The following is a 22,550-nucleotide window of genomic DNA, read 5'->3' on the forward strand; positions in this document are numbered from 1 at the left end:
GACCAACAAAGGACTCCCTGTGCAGCACACCAGAATGCTTGAGCGATCCATCCATCTATATATCTGAAGGTGGGTAGACTGGATCTCCAGAAGGCAGTGGAACTACGGAAGCAGCCCCCTCTCTCTCTCCTGGTGGTGGTGATCCAAAATGAAGATCCTTACACTGGTGCACATGCCAGCAACCACAGGCTGCAAAGGCAAACACAGCACTTGTGGTTTGGGCCCTGCCTGCACCCGCCCCCCCCCCCTGCCCCCAGGCAGTGGCAGGAGGCACACATGTCCTGAGGCTCCAGGACACAGCAGAGCCAGAGACCCAGCACCATTCCCTCCTCCTCTGGTAGTGGCGCTGGTCTCTCCAGCAGTGAGAATAGCAACCAAAATGTGGATTTCCCCAGGAAGGACAGGGTGTCTGGATCTGAGGTCTTAAAAACATACCAGCAGGTGCCAGTGACTAGAGACTGCAGGGCCAGCAACAACACTTGTGGCTTAGCACCTACTCCTCCCCCAGCAGTGGCAGGTGGCACCTGTGACCTGAGGCTTTAGGAACCACAGGAGAACCTGAGACCCAGCCCCCAGTGGCAGCATCCCTGACAATGGCTCTACCAGCAGCAGTGTCTACATACAAGAACCCGGGCCTCCAACAGCAACAGCGAGACCTGTGAACCCAGCATGCCTGGCAGTGGTGTTGCCAGCACCCCCAGATAACCCAGGAGCAGCACCATAGGTGGTGCATGTGGTGGCAGCACCCACACCCGTGGAGAGCCTGTAGAGAGCAAGTGGGGGAACACAAGACCAAGGTGATCCCACAAGCAGCAGAAGTGCTCATAGCCTGGTGACCACGGTGGCAACACCTGAGACTGTAGCAACATCAAAAGCAGCAAGGCACTAGCAACCTCGGAGGCACAAGCAGCAGAAGGAGGGCACTGACAACTCCTCTAGCAGAGGCAGCGGAGGGTGGAAAGTGCGGGCTCTCATATACAACCAGAAGGAGCTCAGAACCAAAGTCACTGAAGCTGTACCAAAATAAGAAAGGTGGTTACTACCACAAATGCACCATTAGAAGACCAATTCATCAAACACCATGAAGAACTACAGTCACAAAGCAGAACAGAAGGAGAACGACAGCTCTCCAGGAACCAAACTTGAAGTCACAAAAGGTTACAATCTAACTGACAAAGAACTCAAAGTAGCTGTCATAAAGAAATTCAACAAGTTACAAGAAAACTCAGAAAGCAGTTCCATGAGCTCAAGAATGAAATTAATGAACAGAGGAATACTTCACCAAAGAGACTGAAGCTCTAAAAAACAACTAAACAGAAATTCTGGATATGAAGAACACAATTAATGAGATAAAAAATAATGCGGAAAGCAAAAAAAATTGAGCAGACCTTATGGAGAAGAGAATCAGTGAGCTTGAAGATAGAAACCTAGAAATGATCCAGGTGGAGGAGGAGAGAGAACTAAGATTTTTTAAGAATGAAGAAATTGTTTGAGAAATAACCAACTCAATTAGGAAAAGTAACATAAGGATTATGAGTATCCCAGAGGGAGAGAAGAGGGAGAAAAGAGCAGAGAGTTTATTCCAAGAAATAATAGCTGTGAACGTCCCAAACCCAGGGAAGGAACTTGATGCAAGTACAGGAAGCTAGCAGAACTCCTAATTACATCAATGCAAAAGACCTTCTCCAAAGTATATAATGTTAAAACTGTCAAAAGTCAATGACAAATAAAAAAATATTAAGGGCAGCAAGAGGGAAGAAAATAACCTAGAAAAGAACACCCATTAGGCTTTCAGCAGATTTCTCAGCAGAAACCTTACAGGCTAGGAGAAAGTGGAATGATATATTCAAAATACTAAAAGACAAAACCTATCAGCCAAGAATACTCTATCCAGCAAAATTATCCTTCAGATATGATGGGGAAATAAAAGCTTTCCCAGACAAACAAAACTGAGGAAATTCATTGCCACTAGACCTGCCTTACAAGAAATGATGAAGGGAGGTTCCCGCCTGAAACAAAACCACAAAGGTATACAAGGCTTTGAGCAAGAAAATAAATAGAGAAAACCAGAAAATTGCAGCTCTATATCAGAATAGGTTAGCAAACACTTAATTATAAAATAAAAGATAAAGGGAGACAAAGCATCCAAAATAACTATAACCACTTCAATTTGGTCACAAACTCACAACACAAAAAAGAGTAACTTGCGAAAACAAAAACATACAAGGGGAAGAGGAGAGGGATGGAACCTGCTTAGGCTAATGGAGATAAGAGGCTATCAGAAAGTGGATTAGCTCATCTGTGAGATCTTTTATACAATCCTCATGGTAACCGCAAAACAAAAAATCAGAGCAGAGTCACAAATCATAAATAAAGAGAAAACCATCACAAAAAAACACCAAACTGAAATGGCAGTCAGAAATACCAGGGAAAAGAAACAATGGAAATATAGAACAACCATAAAACAAAAGATAAAATGCCAGTATTAAGCCCTCATTTGTCAATAACCACCCTAAATGTAAATGGATTGAATTCACCAATCAAAAGACACAGGGTGGCTCGATGGATTAAAAAACAAGACCCAACAATATGCTCCTTCCAGGAAACACATCTCAGCTCTAAAGACAAACATAGGCTCAGAATGAAGGGATGGAAGATGATACTCCAGGCAAATGGCAAGCAAAAAAAAGCAGGTGTTCCCATACTTAGATCAGACAGAGCAGACTTCAAGATAAAAAAGACAACAAGAGAGAAAGATGGTCATTACAAACGATAAAAGAGACATTCCACCAAGAAGACATAACACTTATTATGGAATACTACTCAGCCATAAAAAAGACAAAACTGTGCCCTTTTCAACAACATGGATGGACTCTGAGGTATCTTGCTAAGCAAAATAAGTCAGACAGAGAAAGACAAATACCATATGATCTCTCTGGTATGTGGAAGATAACAAACATACAGATAAGGAGAATAGATTAGTGGTTACCAGGGGAAAAGGGGTGGGGGGAGGGTGAAAGGGGTAAAGGGGCAAATGTGTACAGTGATGGATAAAAACTAGGCTTTGGTGATGAACACAATGCAATCTATACAGAAAGTGAAATATAACAACGTACACCTGAAACTTACACAATGTTAAAAGCCAAAATGACCTCAATAAAATAGATTTTAAAAAAGAGAATACTTCCATATTCAAATGTATGGCAATTTTTTAATTCAAACAACTGCATTTTTTGATAGAAAAAGTGGTCTGTGGGGGCTGGCCCCGTGGCCGAGTGGTTAAGTTCGCCTGCTCCGCTGCAGGCGGCCCAGTGTTTCGTTAGTTCGAATCCTGGGCGCGGACATGGCACTGCTCATCAGACCACGCTGAGGCGGCGTCCCACATGCCACAACTAGAAGAACCCACAACGAAGAATACACAACTATGTACCAGGGGGCTTTGGGGAGAAAAAGGAAAAAATAAAATCTTTAAAAAAAAAAAAAAGAAAAAGTGGTCTGTGTGTTACAGATTCTTTGAAATGTTAAACCTTTATTTATAACATAATCAATTATAAAATCCATATTTTTAAAAATGTTTTATTTACTTGACCTATGAATAATTGAGAGAGATGTTTTGAAATCATCTACTATATTGGTAGGTGTTTCCATTTCTTTCTGTAGTTCTACCAATTTTTGCTTTATATACTTTGAGATTATTTTACTGGGTATATTAACATTTAGAAATGTTAAGTCTTCCTGGGGAATTAAACTTGTATCATTGTCCTTAATAATGCTCTTAGCTTTAAATTCTACTCTGTCTGATATTAATATAGCTACATCAGCTTTTTTTTATATATTATATGCCTGTTTTATCTTTTTCCACCCATTTGCTTTCAACCTTTATGGGAACATATACTTGTAGCATATGTCTGGATTTCTTTTTTCCCCAACTTGGCAATCTCTGCTTTTTAACAGAATAGTTTAATTCATTGATATTTACTGTGATTATTAATATATTTGGACTTAGTCCTGCAATTTTATTTTTTTATTTCCATTTGTCCCACATTACCTATGATTCTTGGCCTTTATAATATTTTTAATTTTTTTCTTCATTCCATTTTTTCTCACTTCTTTGGAATTTATGCACTCTACTTTTCTTCTAGTGTTTGCCCTTGGAAGTTTATCATGCACATCTAACCTAAAAAGTTCAGGGTCAAATAATATCCTTACTCTTCTCTGAAAAAACACAAGGACTTTAGAACACTATAACTCTGTAGATCAACTCCCAACTTATATACCACAGCTACCCACTATTTTCGTTGTCTTTTTTTTAAACTCAAGAGTTAGATGCTACTATTTCACACAGAAAGTGTTTATTTTATATACACGTTTACTATTTGTTAATTACTTTCTCTCACATCTTCAACCATTCTTCTGGAATAATTTTCCTTCTTTTTGAAGCATAATCTTTAATGTAGACCTAACGGCGGTAAACTCTCAGTTTTCATATTTATCTGTAAATGACCATTTCACCCTCATCCTTGGATAACAGTTTCGCTGGGTATACAATTATAGGCTATCATTTTCTCAGCACTTTGAAAATATCGTATCACTGTTATCTGTCCTCCACTGCAGTTGACGAGGACAGTTTATTGGCATGGTAACTCGTAATTGCTCTCTAGATGTATTCTCTGTCTTAATATTGCTTTCATATTTTCCATTCACTTTAGACATATCTTCTAGTTCACTAAGTTAAATTTTTTCTTTCTTTCTTCTTTTTTCTCCCCAAATCCCCCCAGTACATAGTTGTACATTCTAGTTGCAGGTCCTTCTAGTTGTGGCATGTGGGACTCCGCCTCAGTGTGGCCTGATGAGTGGTGCCATGTCCGCACCCAGGATCCGAACCAGTGAAACCCTGGGCCGCAGCAACAGAGCGCACGAACTTAACCACTCAGCCATGGGGCCGACAACTTCTTTGAAGCATAACTTTTGTCCAACAGGAATCATACATAATTTTTAGGAAAATATTTCCATGATATAGAATGCTATTACATTTAACATAGACTAATCCTTCTCTAATACAGGTAAGTTCTATTGCAAAGAATAATACTACTAAAGAGCTCTTCACAGAAGACTGGATGACCAACAGAGGTAATGCATTGCTAGCATGGTTGTAAGCAATGGCTCTGGTGATAGTTTTTATAATTATTACCTCTAAAGAAAGGACCTAACTCTGATGCTTGTAGCTAAGAGAAGCTGAGTTATAACTATGCTTTATACAGTTTCTGTCTTGCCATCAAAGAGCAATTATCCTTCAGCTCATCTCTTCCTTCAAGTATAAAAATCATCTAAACAAAAACTACCCAGGATATCTACCAGAATTAAAATTTGGGGAAAACATCCAGAAATAGAAAAAAAGGAGTAGAAGCACTGATGTGTGCACAAGACTTTTCTAAAGTACCTCTTTTCCCTTGCAAATTTACCACAAAGAGCTAGGCACAGCTGTTTCAGCTCTGATCTTAAAGCCTGGGAATCAGATTTCAAGCAGTGCATTCAATTTTACATTTCATTATAACTCAATAATTTAGAGACATCTTTAAATCCTTCTGATGGAAATTTACCTGTATGATATCATCACTTGCCTCCATTTTCTCTAACTCAAATGTTAGAGTCATTTTCAATTTCTCTCCTTCTCCAACACATCATCTACTTAGCCCACCTCCTCTCTATATTCTATCTTTAAACATTGCCTTTTCCTTATTGAAATAACCTTAGAGCAGGTCCTGGATGCCTGGATTGAAACAACTGTCTCTTACAAAGCTTCTCTCCAATTTGCATCTCCTTCATTTCTACACAAAGCACTAAGAATTATCTTCCACCAACAGCTGTTGTCAGTAATAAGAAAGCTAAGTTCTGTGACTAAGCTAAACATCCCTTCTGTTCTCCAAGACCCACAATGGTTCCTAGTTGCTAGTCGTATCAAATTGAAATTTCCAAATACTATTCATTATGTCCTTTATGAACTGCGCTGAGCACTCTCAACCACATTTTTCTACATATTTATAAGATTTTTTTTTTTTCTCCCCAAAGCCCTCTGGTACATAGTTGTGTATTCTTCATTGTGGGTTCTTCTAGTTGTGGCATGTGGGACGCTGCCTCAGCGTGGTCTGATGAGCAGTGCCATGTCCGCGCCCAGGATTCGAACTAACGAAACACTGGGCCGCCTGCAGCGGAGCGGGCGAACTTAACCACTCGGCCACAGGGCCAGCCCCCTCTACATATTTAAATTTATAGTCTCTGTTCCATTTAGTCTGACAACCATGTATTACTATGATTAATTCATTTCCTGTTTGTACTCTTTCCCACTATGGTAGAGACTATTTCTTGCCTTCTCTATTTATTCTCTCCTTCCTTCACACTAGATTCTGTAACTTTAATCTGGGCACATGGCTGCCCAGTAAATAGACTACATTTCTCAGCCACTCCTGCAGGTACAAGTGTCCCTGTGACTAAGTGCTAAACAATAATATGTAAGCCAAAATGTTATGAGTAACTTAAGTAAGTGCCCTTAAAAGGAAGGGGCATTCTTATTTTCAATCTCTCCTCCTTTCTACTGGGTAGAATGCAGATGTGTTGGCTGGAGCTCAAGTAGCCATCTTGGATCATGAAGTGGAAGTTACATGCTGAGTTTGGTGGTGTAACAAAACAGAAAGAGCCCTGGGTCCATGACATAAAGAGCCATATCAGTCCTAGAATACTAGTTCTGGATTATTTTTAGAAGAGAGAAAGAAATTCCTATTATGTTTAAGCCACTACCATTTTTGCAGCCCCTACTACAATCATTTGTGGGTGCGCTGAATCATAACTGATCCACTCATCGCCAAGTTTTCATTTGCTACTTCTGTCACAGTAAGAACGCCCCCCCAATTTACTTTCCTATTCCTCCAACCAAACTGTCGGTTTTCATTCTTCCTTTAAAATTCAGTTTCAGACTCAAATGCCTACATGGAAATGGTTAGTATCACTAAACTTACTTACTCCAATTCCTCTTTATTTATTTATTTTTACTTTTTTGTTAAGGAAGATTAGCCCTGAGTTAACATCCATGCCAATCTTCCTCCACTTTATATGTGGGTCACTGCCACAGCATAGGTGAAGAGTGGTGTAGGTCTGCGCCTGGGATCCAAACCTGCGAACCTGGGGCCACCAAAGTGAAGTGCGCCAAACTTAACCAATATGCCACAGGGCCAGCCCCCAATTACTCTTTTCTGAACATAAAACACACACACATATATATCTAGTATGTATGTGTATACAGAGAGATGGATAAATGAAATTTAAAGCTAATGTAACATATTTTTAACACATTTACTACAGCTTTTACATTCAAACACTCACTATTCACTTTAAATAGCACTCTTACTATAGATTCACTCCAGTGATGCCATCACTCACCAAAACTCTTTTTGAACGTCTTTTTGTGAAACAGACTGAAATGCATCACGAGATATAACCTCCATGAGAGCAGAAATACACCCAACTTGCTTTCAAGGCCTAGAACAAAGCAGATACTCAATGCATGTGTGTGGTATAAAAAAAATTAATTGCAGCAAAACTTCTTCATTTGAAGATAGACTGCTATTTTTTTAATAGTCAAAAGTCATTCAGAGTTCAGTCTGGTGAATAAGATGTGTCATAAAGCTGGGGAATATCATTTCGGGTAAAAAAAAGCAGTGACTATAAAGCAATAAAGTAGATTTCCTTGCATGAATCATAAAAATGGCTCAGAGTTGAGCTCCTTCCGCAGCAATTTAGGGACTCATTTCCTAAGCTCACAGTGAAACATGCCAAGCTTGCTCCAGTTTCAGAGCGTTTGCACCTGCCGTTCCCTCTGCCTGGAGCACCCCAGACAGACATGGATTGCTCCCTCCCTTCACTCAGGTCTCTATTTAAATAGTCACCTCCTCCAAAAGGCCTTCCCTCACTACCTGACCTAAAATAAAGCCAGCCCTGTCACTCTCTGTCCCTTGACACTGCTTTCCTTTTCATTACAGGACTTGTCACTATCTGACACAGTATTTTGTATCTGTTTTGTTTATGTGTGTTTAATATCTGTCTCTGCCACTGGAATATCTGCTCCAGGATGAAAGGGTCTTTGTTTACTCACTGCTGTAGCTCTAAATTTCTGCTAGATATCCAAATTTCAAATAACAAACTCAATAAATATATGTTTATAATGAAAGAGAAAAGAAATGGAGGAAGGAAGAGCAAGAAAGATAACAAAGAAGTAGCAAAAGGGGTGGAAAACTCTGGATGAGTCCGAATTGGTTCTTTTACTTCTACTCCTTTTTAGTGTCAGTTTGAATTTAAAGCTTTCATGAGAAATTTCAGAATGGGTCTATGTCTCTTTTGGAGTTTTATTTCAAAGGAATGGACACCCTAAAGAAAGAGGTTCCATCGCTTTTAGAAGCATCTGTGTGGTATTTATTATTATAATTACAATGACCACCTCCTTTACTGTCTTTCTATCTCCCCAGTGCACACAAGTACAAACTGAGTGAACATTTGAGAACTCCTGACTGAGTCAGAGAAGTACCTTAATGATTTTTAGCAGGACTAGTTTCTGTAGGCATTACTATTAATATTTTTGTGTGTGTGAGGAAGATTCACCCTGAGCAAACATCTGTTCTCAATTCTCCCCTTTTCTTTCTTTGAGGAAGATTAGCCCTGAACTGACATCTGTGCCAATCTTCCTCCATTTTGTATGTGAGATGTCTCCACAGCATGGCTGACGAGTGGAGTAGGTCTGCACCCAGGATCTGAACCTGTGAACCCGGGCCACCAAAGCAGAGAGCAGGGCACGGAACTTTAACCACTTGCCTACAGGGCCAGCCTCACTATTAACATTTTTAAATTTCTATACTTAACTGACTTTTGGACTATCTATTCATATTGAACACCTGCAGCTCTTGCAGGATCTTGATTAATAGATTTATATGATAAAGCCAGGAGGCAAGCCTCTGAAAACACTTGTAGCTGTCTCTTACTCCTGCTACGCCCTCACTCATGGCACGAAGTTTAATTCCTTTCAAGGGGCAGTTATCTAAGCCACATTTCATCAACGTTTTTGCTTCCTCCAACAGTCCATTCCTCATACACAACTTTTCAACAGGGTTTTAACTGGAGAAGTTCAGGCAAAATGACATTCCTTTATGCTTTAGCAACTTTGGTAGAAAAGATAGTTTCGTTTTCTTGCTGATTTCTATTATAACATTATATTTTAAATAAATCCTTTTTTTTAAAGTTTAGTAGTCCAGACTTAAAGCTTTAAGCAAAGGAAAGGATTATATAACACAAGGTACTATCCTGGAAGAGTCTTAGAGCACTTTCAGAATTTTGAGGCACATATGAGCAAATGTCAACTTCTTGATTTGTAGGATCAAATAGCACAAATGCACACCCAGACCCCCAGTCTCAGAAAACAGTTCTCCTTCACATTCCAGATTAAATCTTAAAATTGAATCATGATGCCAAATACTGCAGTCACCAGTTCAATACCTTTAAAGCTCAAAAACAGTTTATTTGAATCCCAGATAATTGCATTCAGAAAATAATCATCAATTTTCTACTGAATATTGTTCTTCATCTTTGTTCGCTATATTATGAGGTCTAATATAGTAACAGCAGTACTAATATAGTATTAATACTTTAGTACTAAAACCTAACGTTTTATATTTTTAGTTGTTCTTAAATGATACCTACTGCATTTTAGGCCAATGTTCATTATACGTACTTTTATTACATAGCCTTGCAACCTTAAGCAGCTTATGCTTCCTCTCTGAAGCAGGAATTTCTGGTGTAGGAGCAGAAGCGCATGCGGTCGGTGAGTTGCCAGTCCCAGGCACTCTTTTAGGAAATGTCATAGAGTAGGAGGTACGCCGTCTTGTCCGACACGCTATTTCCCTCTCTTTATGCAGCAACTGCTCATCCATCAGCAATGTTATGACTTGCTTAGACTTTTCCCGGATATAATAACCTGAAAAATACATCAAATTGCTTAGTAAAGAAAATATTAAATTAGGCTACAATTAATTTTCATTCTAAAGAAAATTAGGAAAAAATGAAAATGTGAGTAAAGTGAAAAAATCTGTAGCAAATGTAGGGGGAAACCTAAGTTTCATTAGAATTGTCAATAACTATACTCCTTTTCTTATACTTTAAGAAGCAAATAAATATATGATGAAATCACATTATATATTGGCATTACATTTTTCACTTAAAACATGCTATTGGATTTTCCTTTTAAAAGCAATATGTACTATGCAATAAATCAAACAATATAGGCATACAAAGAAGAGGAATGATTTAGAGCTAGATGCACTGACCAAGATGTATGACCATGACATATGGCTAAAGATTTAAAGAAATATGCATAGCATGATTCAAATCTCTAAAGCACAGAGAAATAAACCACTATATAGGTATACAGAAGAGAGCAGTAGAGAAATACCAGGACGGATGGATGGATGGGTGGATGCATGCATACATGCGTGAATGGATGGATGGGCAGGCAGATGGCCAGCTGTGCACCCACAAGATTGTCAGTATCTGTTACCTTAGAGAGGTACAATTGAGGTGGAACAAGAGAAGGAAGGGCAATTGGCTCTTCTTTGACTAACATCCTATCATAACAACTTGATGCCATTAGTAGATACCAGAGCACAGTCTAAGATCTGAATTCTAGCCCTGGTGCTGCCCTTAAACAGCTGTGTGACTCTCAGCCAGTCAGGTGGCCTGTCTGGGCCTGAGTTTCCTGTCTAAAAACCAGTATAAGCATATCTGTTCAGTCTAATTCACAGATATAAAAGTATACTCATTCAAATATACAGTATTATTGTTATTCTTAACCCTCTCCCAAGATAAATTATAAAGGAAATGCCTTACTTCTCCATATCTTATGGCTAGTTCATATTAACATCTCATTTCTTCCCAAGGCTTCTTGTAGAAGTAAACCGAAAAGTCCCTAAAGATCCAGTACTATGCACATTTCGGGCTCCAAGTGTGAGGAATTAAGGTTTTAATGTTTCCAATCATAATTTACTATTAGTAGAGGTAATGAGATATGGTCAAAGTCAGGGTATATTCAGACGACAGGGGCCAACAATGTTCTCTAACTGCCAGTCGTTTCATTAAGGATTGAGATGGACAGTGTCAGAAACCTTTGCTCAAGTTGTCACCTCTTCCAAGATTATTTTATCTAACCTCACTTCTTAATCATTTCTTCCTTCCAAACTTCTTTTATAACTGCTTCAAACCTTCTCATTCTAAACACTCTTAACTTCCTACAATAAGCTTAGAGTCCATAACCAAAAAATCCCAGTGTTTTCGGTTACCACTCAGTGTCACATGACAGAAGCCTGCTGTGACTATCAGCCTTTGGGGACAATGTGCCAGACACTACGTACCTCCAGATAACTGACACAGCTTGCTTTGGGTGGGTTCGGGGCGGGGGATGGTGAAAGCTTGTTTTCCCCTTCCTAACTCCACGCGCTCCTTCGCTTCCACTGTGCCCCTCCCTACTCCTCTCCAGGCACCCTGGCCGCCTCAGTCTACAATCGCACCACACCTTTCACCTCCTTAGAGCTGTATGCTGGCTGTTGTTTCTGCTAGGAACTCTTCGCATGGCTAGATCCCTGATTCGTTCAGGTCTCTACCCAAATGTCCCCTCCTCAGAGAAGCCTGCCTTCTGCCCACTCTCTCTGAAGTCGCCCCACTGCCATCACTCTCTATTCCCCTGTCCTGCTTTATTTTTCACCTCGGTATTTATCACTATCTAATACAATACTATGTATTTATTCGTCTACTTGTTTATTGTTTGTTTCCTCATCTAGAATATAAGCTCCACGAGGGCAGAGAATCTCATTCACCTAGTATCTTTGGTGTCTTAGAAGAGCAATGGGCACACAGTAGATGCTCAATCACTATTTACTGAGTGAACGAATCAATAAAAGGAGCAAATTACTAAAAAAATCTCAATTTTCTCCTTGACATAGTAAAAGCGGAACCAGATGGATGAAACATACTGAATGCCAATTTACAACTTAGCTGCCTGAGAAAGCTGCTTGACCTAAAACAATTTATTGCAACCCCCCTAATTAGAAAAGGTTAGAACTAGAAACTATGGGAAAGATGTGGAATGCTAATATTCTACTTGGAGTCTACACGGATTGGTGGGATGTGAGGGTAGCTGCAACAGTTCAAAGGGAGGAGCAGGTACATGAAGCAGAAAGCCAGCCCCAACGATAGAGGCCTTCTCCCTGAACAGCAGGGCTGCTCCCTGACACAGCAGTCTGCAGCATCAGGAAGGTCAGGCCATAGCATTTTACAGAAAGTAGGGAAGTGAACTTTCCACTCAAGGCTGCCCACAGCCCGGCTACCTCCCCACCACCCTGGAGATGCCAAAGAGGAGGAACCTGGCTATTCTAGAGCATCCAAGTTGAAAGCAAAAAATCCAAGAATCCAATAATCTGCTTCAAGGATAAGTAATAATAAAATGGCATCTATTCATTTCTAACCAGTATGTTTCTGAAAAGAAAGGAAGGAGGACATAGTACTAAAATAGAATAGTACTGGAAATAGATTAACTTAGGCAGCAACTGCTTGTGTCGGAAAAAGAGAAAGAAAGAAAAAAGGGGGAGGAAGAAGGGGAAGGGAGGGGGAGAAGGAGAGGCGGGGGGGGGAAACACGGGTCCTCTGAAATAAATTACGCAACAGATCGATATGCAAAGATATTATATCAAACACAGAAAGAGGAAAAGCTTGTTGGCTGAGGTGAAGGTTAAAATAAAAATAAAGCTATATACTGTTTTAATTAGGACTCTGGTTATAAGTGACAGAAACTCAATTTGAAGTGGCGAAGGCAAAGGCAGTGGGAGAACCAGGAGTTGCAACTGGGCCTCAGGTACAAATGAAGCAGGCACCGGAAAACTTCCAGGACTCTTTTTCCCTCTCCCATCCCTGCTTCTCTGGGTAATGCTTTCATTTTCTTCTCTTGCAGTTGGCTTCTTCAATCTGGATATGAATATGACCACAAACAGCTCCAGATTCCCACCTCACACTCTGCCACCTGAGAAGTCTCCTTCTTCCTTCATTCAAATTTGAAAAATGCAGGAGAACGACTCTGATTGGCCCAGCTTGAAAGTCACATGCCCATCACTACCGCCAAAGGGTACCACTGGCAACTCCCATTAGAAAGACACAGTGGAGCGAGGGGAGGGTCAACAGGACAGAAAAATGAGCGAGTAGAAGGCCAACTTGAGGAGTCTCCTCAAACTCAAGGCAAAGGACAAGGACATACAAATCACTAGAACAACTCTGGACAGACAACCACCCAAGGGTATTCACTTGTGCAGTCATTTAATCATTTCTTGAACACGTAAGTTTCAGTAGTGGGGGCAGAGGTGAGAAAAGAAGAGACAAGGTCCCTAAACAAGATAATCTCAGATAAAAATAAATGATCTAAAGAAAATAAAGAAGAGCGACACGCTAAACATTAATTTGGGGTGTGGCTAAGGAAAGTCTGACTGAGGAATTAACATAGCAGCTGAGTCCTCCTGAACAGCAAAAAGCAGCCAGCTCTGCAGACAGGCGGGCAGAGTGCGCCTGGCAGAGGGAACAGCTCAGATTCACTCCTTCAGGAAAGCCTTCTACTGAGAGCTAACAAGCCACTCCCACCCTACCCCACGCGTACATCAGGGCCTCAGACCTGGTCAGGCCCCACTGTCACACACTCTCCTAGCACTACACTTGCCTTTTATAGGACTTCCACACTTTGTAATTGTCTGTTTATTTGATAAATATCTTTTTCCTCCATTAGAGTATAACATCCATGAAGGCCAGAACTATACTTGTTGCTTAAGAGCTACTTAAGAAATGTTTGTTAAATAAATGAACAAATATGCTGAGGAAAAATTTCCCAAATCTAGGGGAGAAGTCTGCATAAATCCACAACTGAACATCATGTAAAGAGATTTGGAAATATAATAAATTCAAAGATCTTGGGCACTGAGATGCACCAGTAGGAAAGACACAGACATTTGGAAAAACACGTAGTGGGCTTCAAACAGTAGTCACAAAACATCTTAATACTCCTCTCTCCATTCCTGACCCAATGACCTACCAAAATCTACTCTTCTTCCTATATTCCTTTCTCAGTGAAGTTTACCTTCATTCTAAGCCAGAAATATGAACATTCACCTCTTCAAAATCAGTAATCCGTGTCTATAGACTGTACCTACTAAATATCTTCTAGATCCATTCTCTCCTCTCCATCTCCCTTAGTTCAGGCCCTGATCATTTTGTGTGCCTGTGGTGTTCTAAATTATTTACTTATCTTTAGACTCCCTTACAATCTACCCTCTACAATGCCTCCACGGGTGGGGTGGGAGGGGTGTGTGGGGAGGGAGAGAAGCAGCATCCCAAACAGTAGATCTGATTAAGTCATTTTCAAGTTCAAAAACCTTCAGTCAAGTTGGCACAGTAAGTTCATGCTTCAAAGTACTCCTCTGTTCTGCTCCAAATACAGAGCAATAATAGACATCATCAGTCTCAAACACAAGATAAAAACCTCTGCAAACCAGAAATACAAGAGAAATGAAAAAGCAGGGAGCAGGGCTGAAGCCACAGGGCTGCTGGGCTCTTGATCTGGCAGCTAGGAGTTCAGCAACTTGGGTATTAGGGAACCAGAGCTGGTCTCACTCTTTAATGTGAGGGGAGAGCCGTGTTTGTGAGAGAAGGCTGGGAGAAAAGAAAAAGAAAACAAACAAAAAAAACCAGCTGCTAATTGCTTCCTGGGCTATAAGTTATTTGTAGCTGTGGGTCTAGAAGCAAGAGGACACACATGCAGCCTTAAGGCTTGAACTAAACTAAGCCACCTGCTGGCTGGATCTACGATGGGATCTACGACACCCTAGTATCATGCTGGGTGTGAGCCGAGCCACCTCTGCAAGGGCTGCACCGGAGGCCGCCAGGGAGCCGGGCAGCGGGAACTGAAAAACCGACATAAAGGGAAAAGCGAACAGGGATGGGTAGTTGGGAAAGAACTTCTCACTTAAAATAAGCCTAAAAACGAAAATTCCAAAATAGATTTTTAAAAAACCTAATGCTTAAGAAAGATAGCCAATAAAAGCAGCAATCAAAACATAAATTCACTCCAAATGAGAACAGGATTCTATAGGATCTTCTATAAATCAATATTCTATATTGTTACAGGATTTTAAAATCCTCTAACAGATTTTAAAATAAATATAATTAAGAGAGATTAATACAGGAATCATATCCACAACAAGGAATATGAGATTATAAAACAAAACAAAAATAGGCAGAAATGAAACAAGAACAGATGGATATGAAAAGAGTCAATTAAAAGTCCTATTGCCACAACTAGAAGGACCCATAACTAAAATATACAACTATGTACTTGGGGGATTTGGAGAGAAAAAGCAGAAAAAAAAAAAGATTGGCAACAGTTGTTAGCTCAGGTACCAATCTTTAAAAACAAAAATCCTAGAAACCAAAACTATAGTCACTGAGAATAAAGAAAAAACCCTCAACATCCAAGGTAAACTCCAGCAACTAGCAGTTGGAGAGAGAATTGGTAAGTGAAGAATAGTACTGACGAATTCTTCCAAAACACAGCACAGAGAAACAAGATTAAAAAGATTAATTCATAAAGGAGAGGCCCCAATATTCACTTAGAAGATTTCAAAAGAAGAAAATTAGGCACAAAAAAGCAATAATCAGAGAGACAAGAGCTGGGAATTTTACAGAAAAGACATGAAACCTCACATTAGAAATGCTCTCCAAAGACCAAGCAGGATAAGTAAAAATAAATCTATACCTAGAAAAACAGAAGAACGTTTAGGATGAAGAGAAACTCTTAAAAGCTACCAATCCCTTCTTTGGGCCCACAACAATCCACTAGCTACTCAGTCAGCAAACATTTATTCAACACCTCCACCAAACCCAGTGAAGAAACAGAGATACATCCAATCATCACAGCCCTCTGGACACCCACAGTCTAGCGATGGAGACCGACACGCAGAGCAGTCATCACGGCTGGGTGATACGTGCTGCAACTGACCGCGGACGGGCAGAAACTGCTGAGTGCGACAGTGCAGCGGACAAGAGTTTCCTAGCGAAGACGTGCACCGAGCTTTATCTGAACACGAATATACACTGCAGGAAATAAAAGTTAAAAAATTTAAAAATGTCAAGGACCAAGAGTATGAGCTAACATTGATGACTTACCATGTGCCTGACTTTCAGACATTACCTCCAGTCCTCACAATAACCCTCAGAGTTCGTGAAGGCCATATTACAGATGAGAAAAGTAAGTTTAGGGTAAGAAACTTTCCCGAAGTCATAAAGTTAACAAGCTAGAAAGTAGAGACTGGCTCTATAAAAATAACAAAACACAGACTTTTAACTTCTTTGACTGACTTTAGTATACAAATGTAAGCTCTTGTATTTGACGAGAACCTTGGGAAGAGACTGACTCGGCTGACATAGCACTGAAGTGCTAAACTGGTTACTCTCCTGTTTTGTTTACTGTGCTCCGTTGTCCATGTGAGTACAATAAAATATGGCACTGTGGGAATACTGGCTGGACGGGCACATTTAAGTTGAAATAAATTCATGATTTGTTGCTCCTTGCTATCATGATTATCAACACAACTATATTTACTGAAAAGGAGCAAAAGGTGACCCAAAATATTCAACTGTTTTAGGTACAAAGGTTTTGTTTAAACTCACAGTATTATAACTTTTAATAACAGAACAGACTACGTTAACCCAAAGCCTATAATATATGTTTGTTAAAGGAAATTCATTTGTTCATCAAGACCGTAAAAACGTCTGTTACAGGAAATCACATTTGCTCACAAGAGCTATAAATGAACTCAGCAGCCTCGTGTTAGTTAACTCTCCTCTGTAAACGAGCACATCTGCATTGCAATAATTAATCCACCATCACCTATCAGGTGGGTTCGACGGTTAGAGAATTTTGACTGCTGCTGTCTGACACCTATAGAAAAAAAATTAAGTCCGATGCACTTTGAAGCTAGATTTTTTCCCATGGTGCATAGCCACTACATTGTACCGCCCAGGAACTGCCTGCCTCCCACCACCCCACATCCAGCCCCAGCTGGAAAAGAAGTAATACCCCCGAATTGCAGTTCTTTGGCTTTTAGGGCCTTAACATGGCTAACCAACATCTAAGGTAATTTTTTTACATTTTTGAATATTTTCTTTTTCTTGAAGTTACTCTTTCCAGATATTTTGGCTCTATTCAATTCACTACAGTCACCTTGAAAAGGAAAATCCCAATTATTCCTTTTTTTCTCCTACTTGCCCAGGCTCCCTCTTTCTCTAAACGCTTTCAGGGCGCAAATACCTGGTCTTTTCTCTCTTTCTATGAGAATCTGAACTCAAAAAACAACCTCCCTCTAAAAAAAAATTGATTTCAATAATCTAAAAACTAGTATAAATATAAATAAACATATTATGTCTTCCAGAATATTTGCCTTTTACATTTTAATTTCTCTCTTAACTATGGCTTAAAAGCCTTGCTTCTTACTCTAAGACATTCGAACTTTGGCGAACAAATGCATAGGTGATTGGTAACGGCCCATCCTCAGATTTTGGAAAACACACGAGCGGCAGCCTATACAAAATTTGCAGTGCATATAAATGTAAGGTGTCTAATTTCCTAAATTAGATGACTGAGAACGATAGTGGAAAACTAAAATGGCAGTAATGTCACCATTGCATGCTACTTCTAGTAAAATAGCTTAACATAACTTTGTAACACTGAAAATTTGTCTTTTTAAAATGTACTTTAAAAAAATCTACCTTTAATTTAAATACATGTGTATGTACATATAAAATGGACCATTTAAAGGAAATTAAGTGCAATTTCATGACTTAGGTAATTGAAAATAAAATAGTACGTAAACCTACAATGCAGACATTTCTGAGAACATAATTGGTTTTATAAAAAGAATACCATAATTTGTGTAAATAAATAATTTGACGGTATGAAACATTCAAGTGGGGACTTTTCATACAATTTTAATTAAGTTCATTCTAGTAGTTCAGTGAAACTTTGTTAGGATATTTTTAAAAACTCAATTATGAGAGGCTGTGTAGCATAATAATAGAATAGGACTAAATGGTATTAGGATATATGAGTTTTAATCATGTTCAGACATTAATTAGCTGTGCAACTTTACTTAAATAACTTAATCTGTCTGAGGATTAGCTCTTCATCTCTGTAAAAGAAATAATATATATCCTTCATTCCTCATAAGATGTTGTAAGGATCAAATGAGATACCACACATGGAAATGCTCTATTATTAAAATCTAATAACAGGCAAACAACTAGATACCATATAGAAAAGAATGAACTTTACCTCTACCTCACAATACACACAAAAGCTAGTGCTACATCAATTACAGACCTAGCTAAAACTATAAAATGTCTAAGAGAAAACAGAGGAGAAAGAAGGCCTTCATGGCTTTGGGGTAGGCCAGTTTCTCAGACAAGGCACAAAAGGCATGAACCATAAAAGAAAAAACAAACTGGACTTCATCAAAAGACAACATTAGGAAGTAAAAAGACAAGCCACAAACTTGGAGAAAATGTTTGTAATACATACATCTGACAAACGACTCATATCCAGAACGTATAAAGAGCTCCTACAAATCAATGATAAAAAGACCAAAAAAATTAAAAATAGGCAAAACACCTGAATAGGCAAAAGATGTCCATATGACCAAAAGCATACAAAAAGGTGCTGAACAACTCTCAGAGAAATGCAAATTGAAACACTATCCACCCATCAGAATGGCTAAATTAAAAAGAATAACAATACTTAAGTATTGACAAGGATGTAGAACAACAAACTCTCAAACACTGAGGGCAGGAGTATAAAATGGTAGAAACCACCTCAGAAAATTTTAATTATACACCTGCCCTATGACCGAGAAATTCCACTCCTAAGTATATGTCCAAGAGAAGTGAATATGTATGGCCACAAAAAGACTTACACAAGAGTGTTCATAATGACTTTATTCATAATAGCCAAGAATTACACACAACCCAAATATCCATCAACAGAAGATGAGTAAACAACTATGGTATTTTCATATAATGGAATACGACTCAAAAATAAACAGGAATACTACTGATATATGCAACAACCTGGACGAGTCTCAAAAACATCATGCTGAGAGAAAGGAATCAGAAACAAAAGAATACACACTGTATGCTTCCATTTATGTGAATTTCAAGAATAAATGCAACCAACTTACATGGTGAGAGAAATCAGAATAGTTGTTGCCTCTGCGGAGGAGGGAGGATTGACTGGAAAGGGAGATGAAGGAACTTTCGGGGATGATGGAAACGCTCTTTTATCTTGATATGGGTGATGGTCACATTTATCAACATTCATCAAACTGAACACTTAAGATCTGTGCATTTTATAGTATATAAATTATTTCTCAATAAAGCACTGTTAGTATTAAAAATCTATTTTAAAAAGTAATTTATAGTTAAAAAATGGAACAGCATATTGTTATTAAAGGAGTCAACTCTGACATTTATATTTTTTATATTCCTAAAAGATAGTCAATTTCTAAAAATTTGCTAAAAGTGTAAAAATATTAAGATATTAATCACCCATTCATCAAACATCTACTGAGTGATCCTAATCTCAGGTAATGTACTAAGTCCTAGGGACACTGTTCTTGCCCTTAAGAAACCAGACCTAAAATAAACACGTAAAACAGAGGATATATGCCATGACCAAGTGGGATTTATGCTAGGAATGCAAGGTTGTTCACATACAGAAATCAATCAATGTAATACACCATACGAATAGAATAAAGGAGACAAGGTGGGAAAGCACAAAATTATCTCAATAGATGCAGAAAAAGCATCTGACAAAAGTCAACCCCCTTTCTTGGTAAACACACTCAACAAACTAGGAACAGAAGAGAACTTGTCAACCTGATAAAGAGCATCTATGACAAACCCACACCTAACATCATACTTAATGGTGAAAGACTGAAAGCTTTCCTCTTAAGATCAGGAACAAGACAAGGATGTCTGCTCTCACTGCTTCTATTCAACCTTGTACAGGAGGTTTTAGCCAGGGCAATTAAGGAAGAAAAAGAAATGAGAGGCACCCAGACTGGAAAGGAAGAAGTAAAACTATCTCTATTTGCAGATGACATAATCTTGTATGTGGAAAGGCCTAAGGAATCTACAAAAAAAACTACTACAGCTAATAAACAAGTTCAGCAAAGTACTAAGATACAACATCAATATACAAAATCAGTTGTTGTATTTCTATACATTAGCAGTGAACAATCTGAAAACAAAATTGGGAAAATTTCATTTACAATAGCATCAAGAAGAAAAAAATATCTAGGAATAAATTTAAGAAAATAAGTGTAAGATTTGTATACCGAAAACTACAAAACATTTGTGAAAGAAATGAAAGAGGACCTAAATAAAAGGAAAGACACCTGTGTTCATGGATTGGAGGAACTGATATTATTAAGATGGCAAAATTCCCAAAATTGACCTACAGATTCAATGCAATCTGTACGTCACTAGCATAAGGATAGACATATAGATCAATGGAACAGAATTAAGAATACACAAATAAACCCACACATCTATGGTGAATTGATTTTTGTAAGGGTGCCAATATAATTCAAGGGGGAAAGATAGTCTTTTCAACAAATAGTAGTGGGACAACTGGATATCTGCATGCAAAAGAAGGAGGCTGCCCTTCTACCTCACACCATATACAAAAATTAACTCAAAATCAATCCCAGATCTAAACGTAAGAGCTAAAACCACAAAACTCTTAGAAGAAAACATAGATATAAATCTTCGTGGCTTTAGATTAGGCAATGGTTTCTTACATGAGGCACCGAAAGCACAAGTAACCAAAGGAAAAACAGGTAAAACTGGACTTTATCAAAATTTAACCAGAAAGTAAAAAGATAACCTATAGAGAATGGGTGGAGACATCTGAAATCATCTATCTAACAAGGGTCTTGTATCCAGAATATATAAAGACCTCCTAAAACTCAACAATAAAAAAAACAAATAATCCAGTTAAAAATGGACAAAGGATTTGAACAGACATTTCTCCAAAGATGATATATAAATGGCCAGCAAGGACATGAAAAGATGCTCAATATCATCAGTCTTTAGGGAAATGTAAGTCAAAACCACAATGAGATACTACTTCACATCCAGTTGGATGACTACAATCAAAAAGATGGACAATAACAAGTGTTGACAAGGGTGTGGAGAAACAGGAACCCTGACACACTGCTGGTGGGAATGTAAAATGGTGCAGCTGCTAAGGAAAACAGCTTAGCAGTTCCTGAAACAGCCAAACATTGAATTACCATATGAGCCAGCAATTCCTCTCCTAAAAATTGAAAGCAGCCATTTGAACTGATACTTGTACACTAATGTTCATTGCAGCATTATTCACAGCAGCCAAAAGCTGGAAACAACCCAAGAATCCATCAACAGACGAATAAACAAAATGTGGTATATGTATATATACAATGGAATGTTAATCAGCTTTAAAAGAATGAACTTCTGATACATCCTATAACATGGATGAACCTGGAGGACGTTAGGGCAAGCAAAATGAGCCAAATACCATATGATTCCACTTATATGAGGCACCCAGAATAGGCAAATTTATAGATACAGAAAGTATATTAGAGGTTGGCAGGGGAGTTATTGCTTAACGGTTACAGAGTTTCTGTTTGGGGTGATGAAAAATTTTGGAAATAGATAGTGGTGATCATTGCACAACATTGTGAATGTAATTAATGCCAATGAATTGTACACTGAAAACGGCAAATTTTATGTTACATATACTTTATCAATTTTAAAAATATAATCTACCAAAAACCAAAGGACTGTGCCCTTTAAACAGGTGAACTCTATGGTATGTGAATTGCATCTCGATAAAGCTGTTCTTCAAAGAGTGAAGGGGAAAAAAGAAATGAGCTCTCAAGCTATAAAAAGACATGGAGAAATCTTAAATGCATATTGCTAAGTGAAAGAAACCGGTCTGAAAAAGCTACATACTGAATGATTCCAACTATATGACATATTGGAAAAGGCAAAACTATGGAGACAATAAAAAAGAGGAGTGGTTGCCAAGGGTTTGGAGGAGGGGGGAAAAGACGCATAGGTGAAGTGGAGGGCATTTTCAAGGCAGTGAAACTATTCTGTATGATCCTGGAACGGTAGATACATGACGTGCATTTTTCAAAACCCACTGAACTGGAGAACACAAAGGGTGAACCCTAAAGTAAACTAAAGGTTTTATAGTAAATGAGTATCAACACTGGTTCATCAATCGTAACAAACCTACCAGACCACTGTGGGATGTTAATAGGAGAAACCACGTGTGGGGAGGGAAGGAACTCTGTACTTTCTGCATAATTTTTCTGTAAACCTAAAAC

At 38.7% G+C, this 22,550-nt stretch overlaps 1 protein-coding gene across 19 annotated transcripts in view; it reads right to left on the minus strand.

Annotated features, from left to right (window-relative positions):
* ENTHD1 (ENTH domain containing 1) overlaps window positions 1-22,550 on the minus strand; it is a 154,215-nt gene that overhangs the window by 66,929 nt on the left and 64,736 nt on the right. For 10 of the 19 annotated variants that reach the window (XM_070600131.1, XM_070600135.1, XM_070600125.1 and 7 more), the window contains one exon: window positions 9,773-10,015. In XM_070600131.1, the coding sequence (XP_070456232.1) occupies window positions 9,773-10,015 (243 nt within the window). Of the gene's footprint in view, window positions 1-7,434; window positions 7,534-9,772; window positions 10,016-22,550 lie in introns of all 19 variants that reach the window. The other 9 variants (XM_070600129.1, XM_070600126.1, XM_070600121.1 and 6 more) reach the window with 1 other exon arrangement.

The sequence above is a fragment of the Equus przewalskii genome, chromosome 29 (genome assembly GCF_037783145.1).
Source record: "Equus przewalskii isolate Varuska chromosome 29, EquPr2, whole genome shotgun sequence".
Lineage (NCBI taxonomy): Eukaryota > Metazoa > Chordata > Mammalia > Perissodactyla > Equidae > Equus > Equus przewalskii.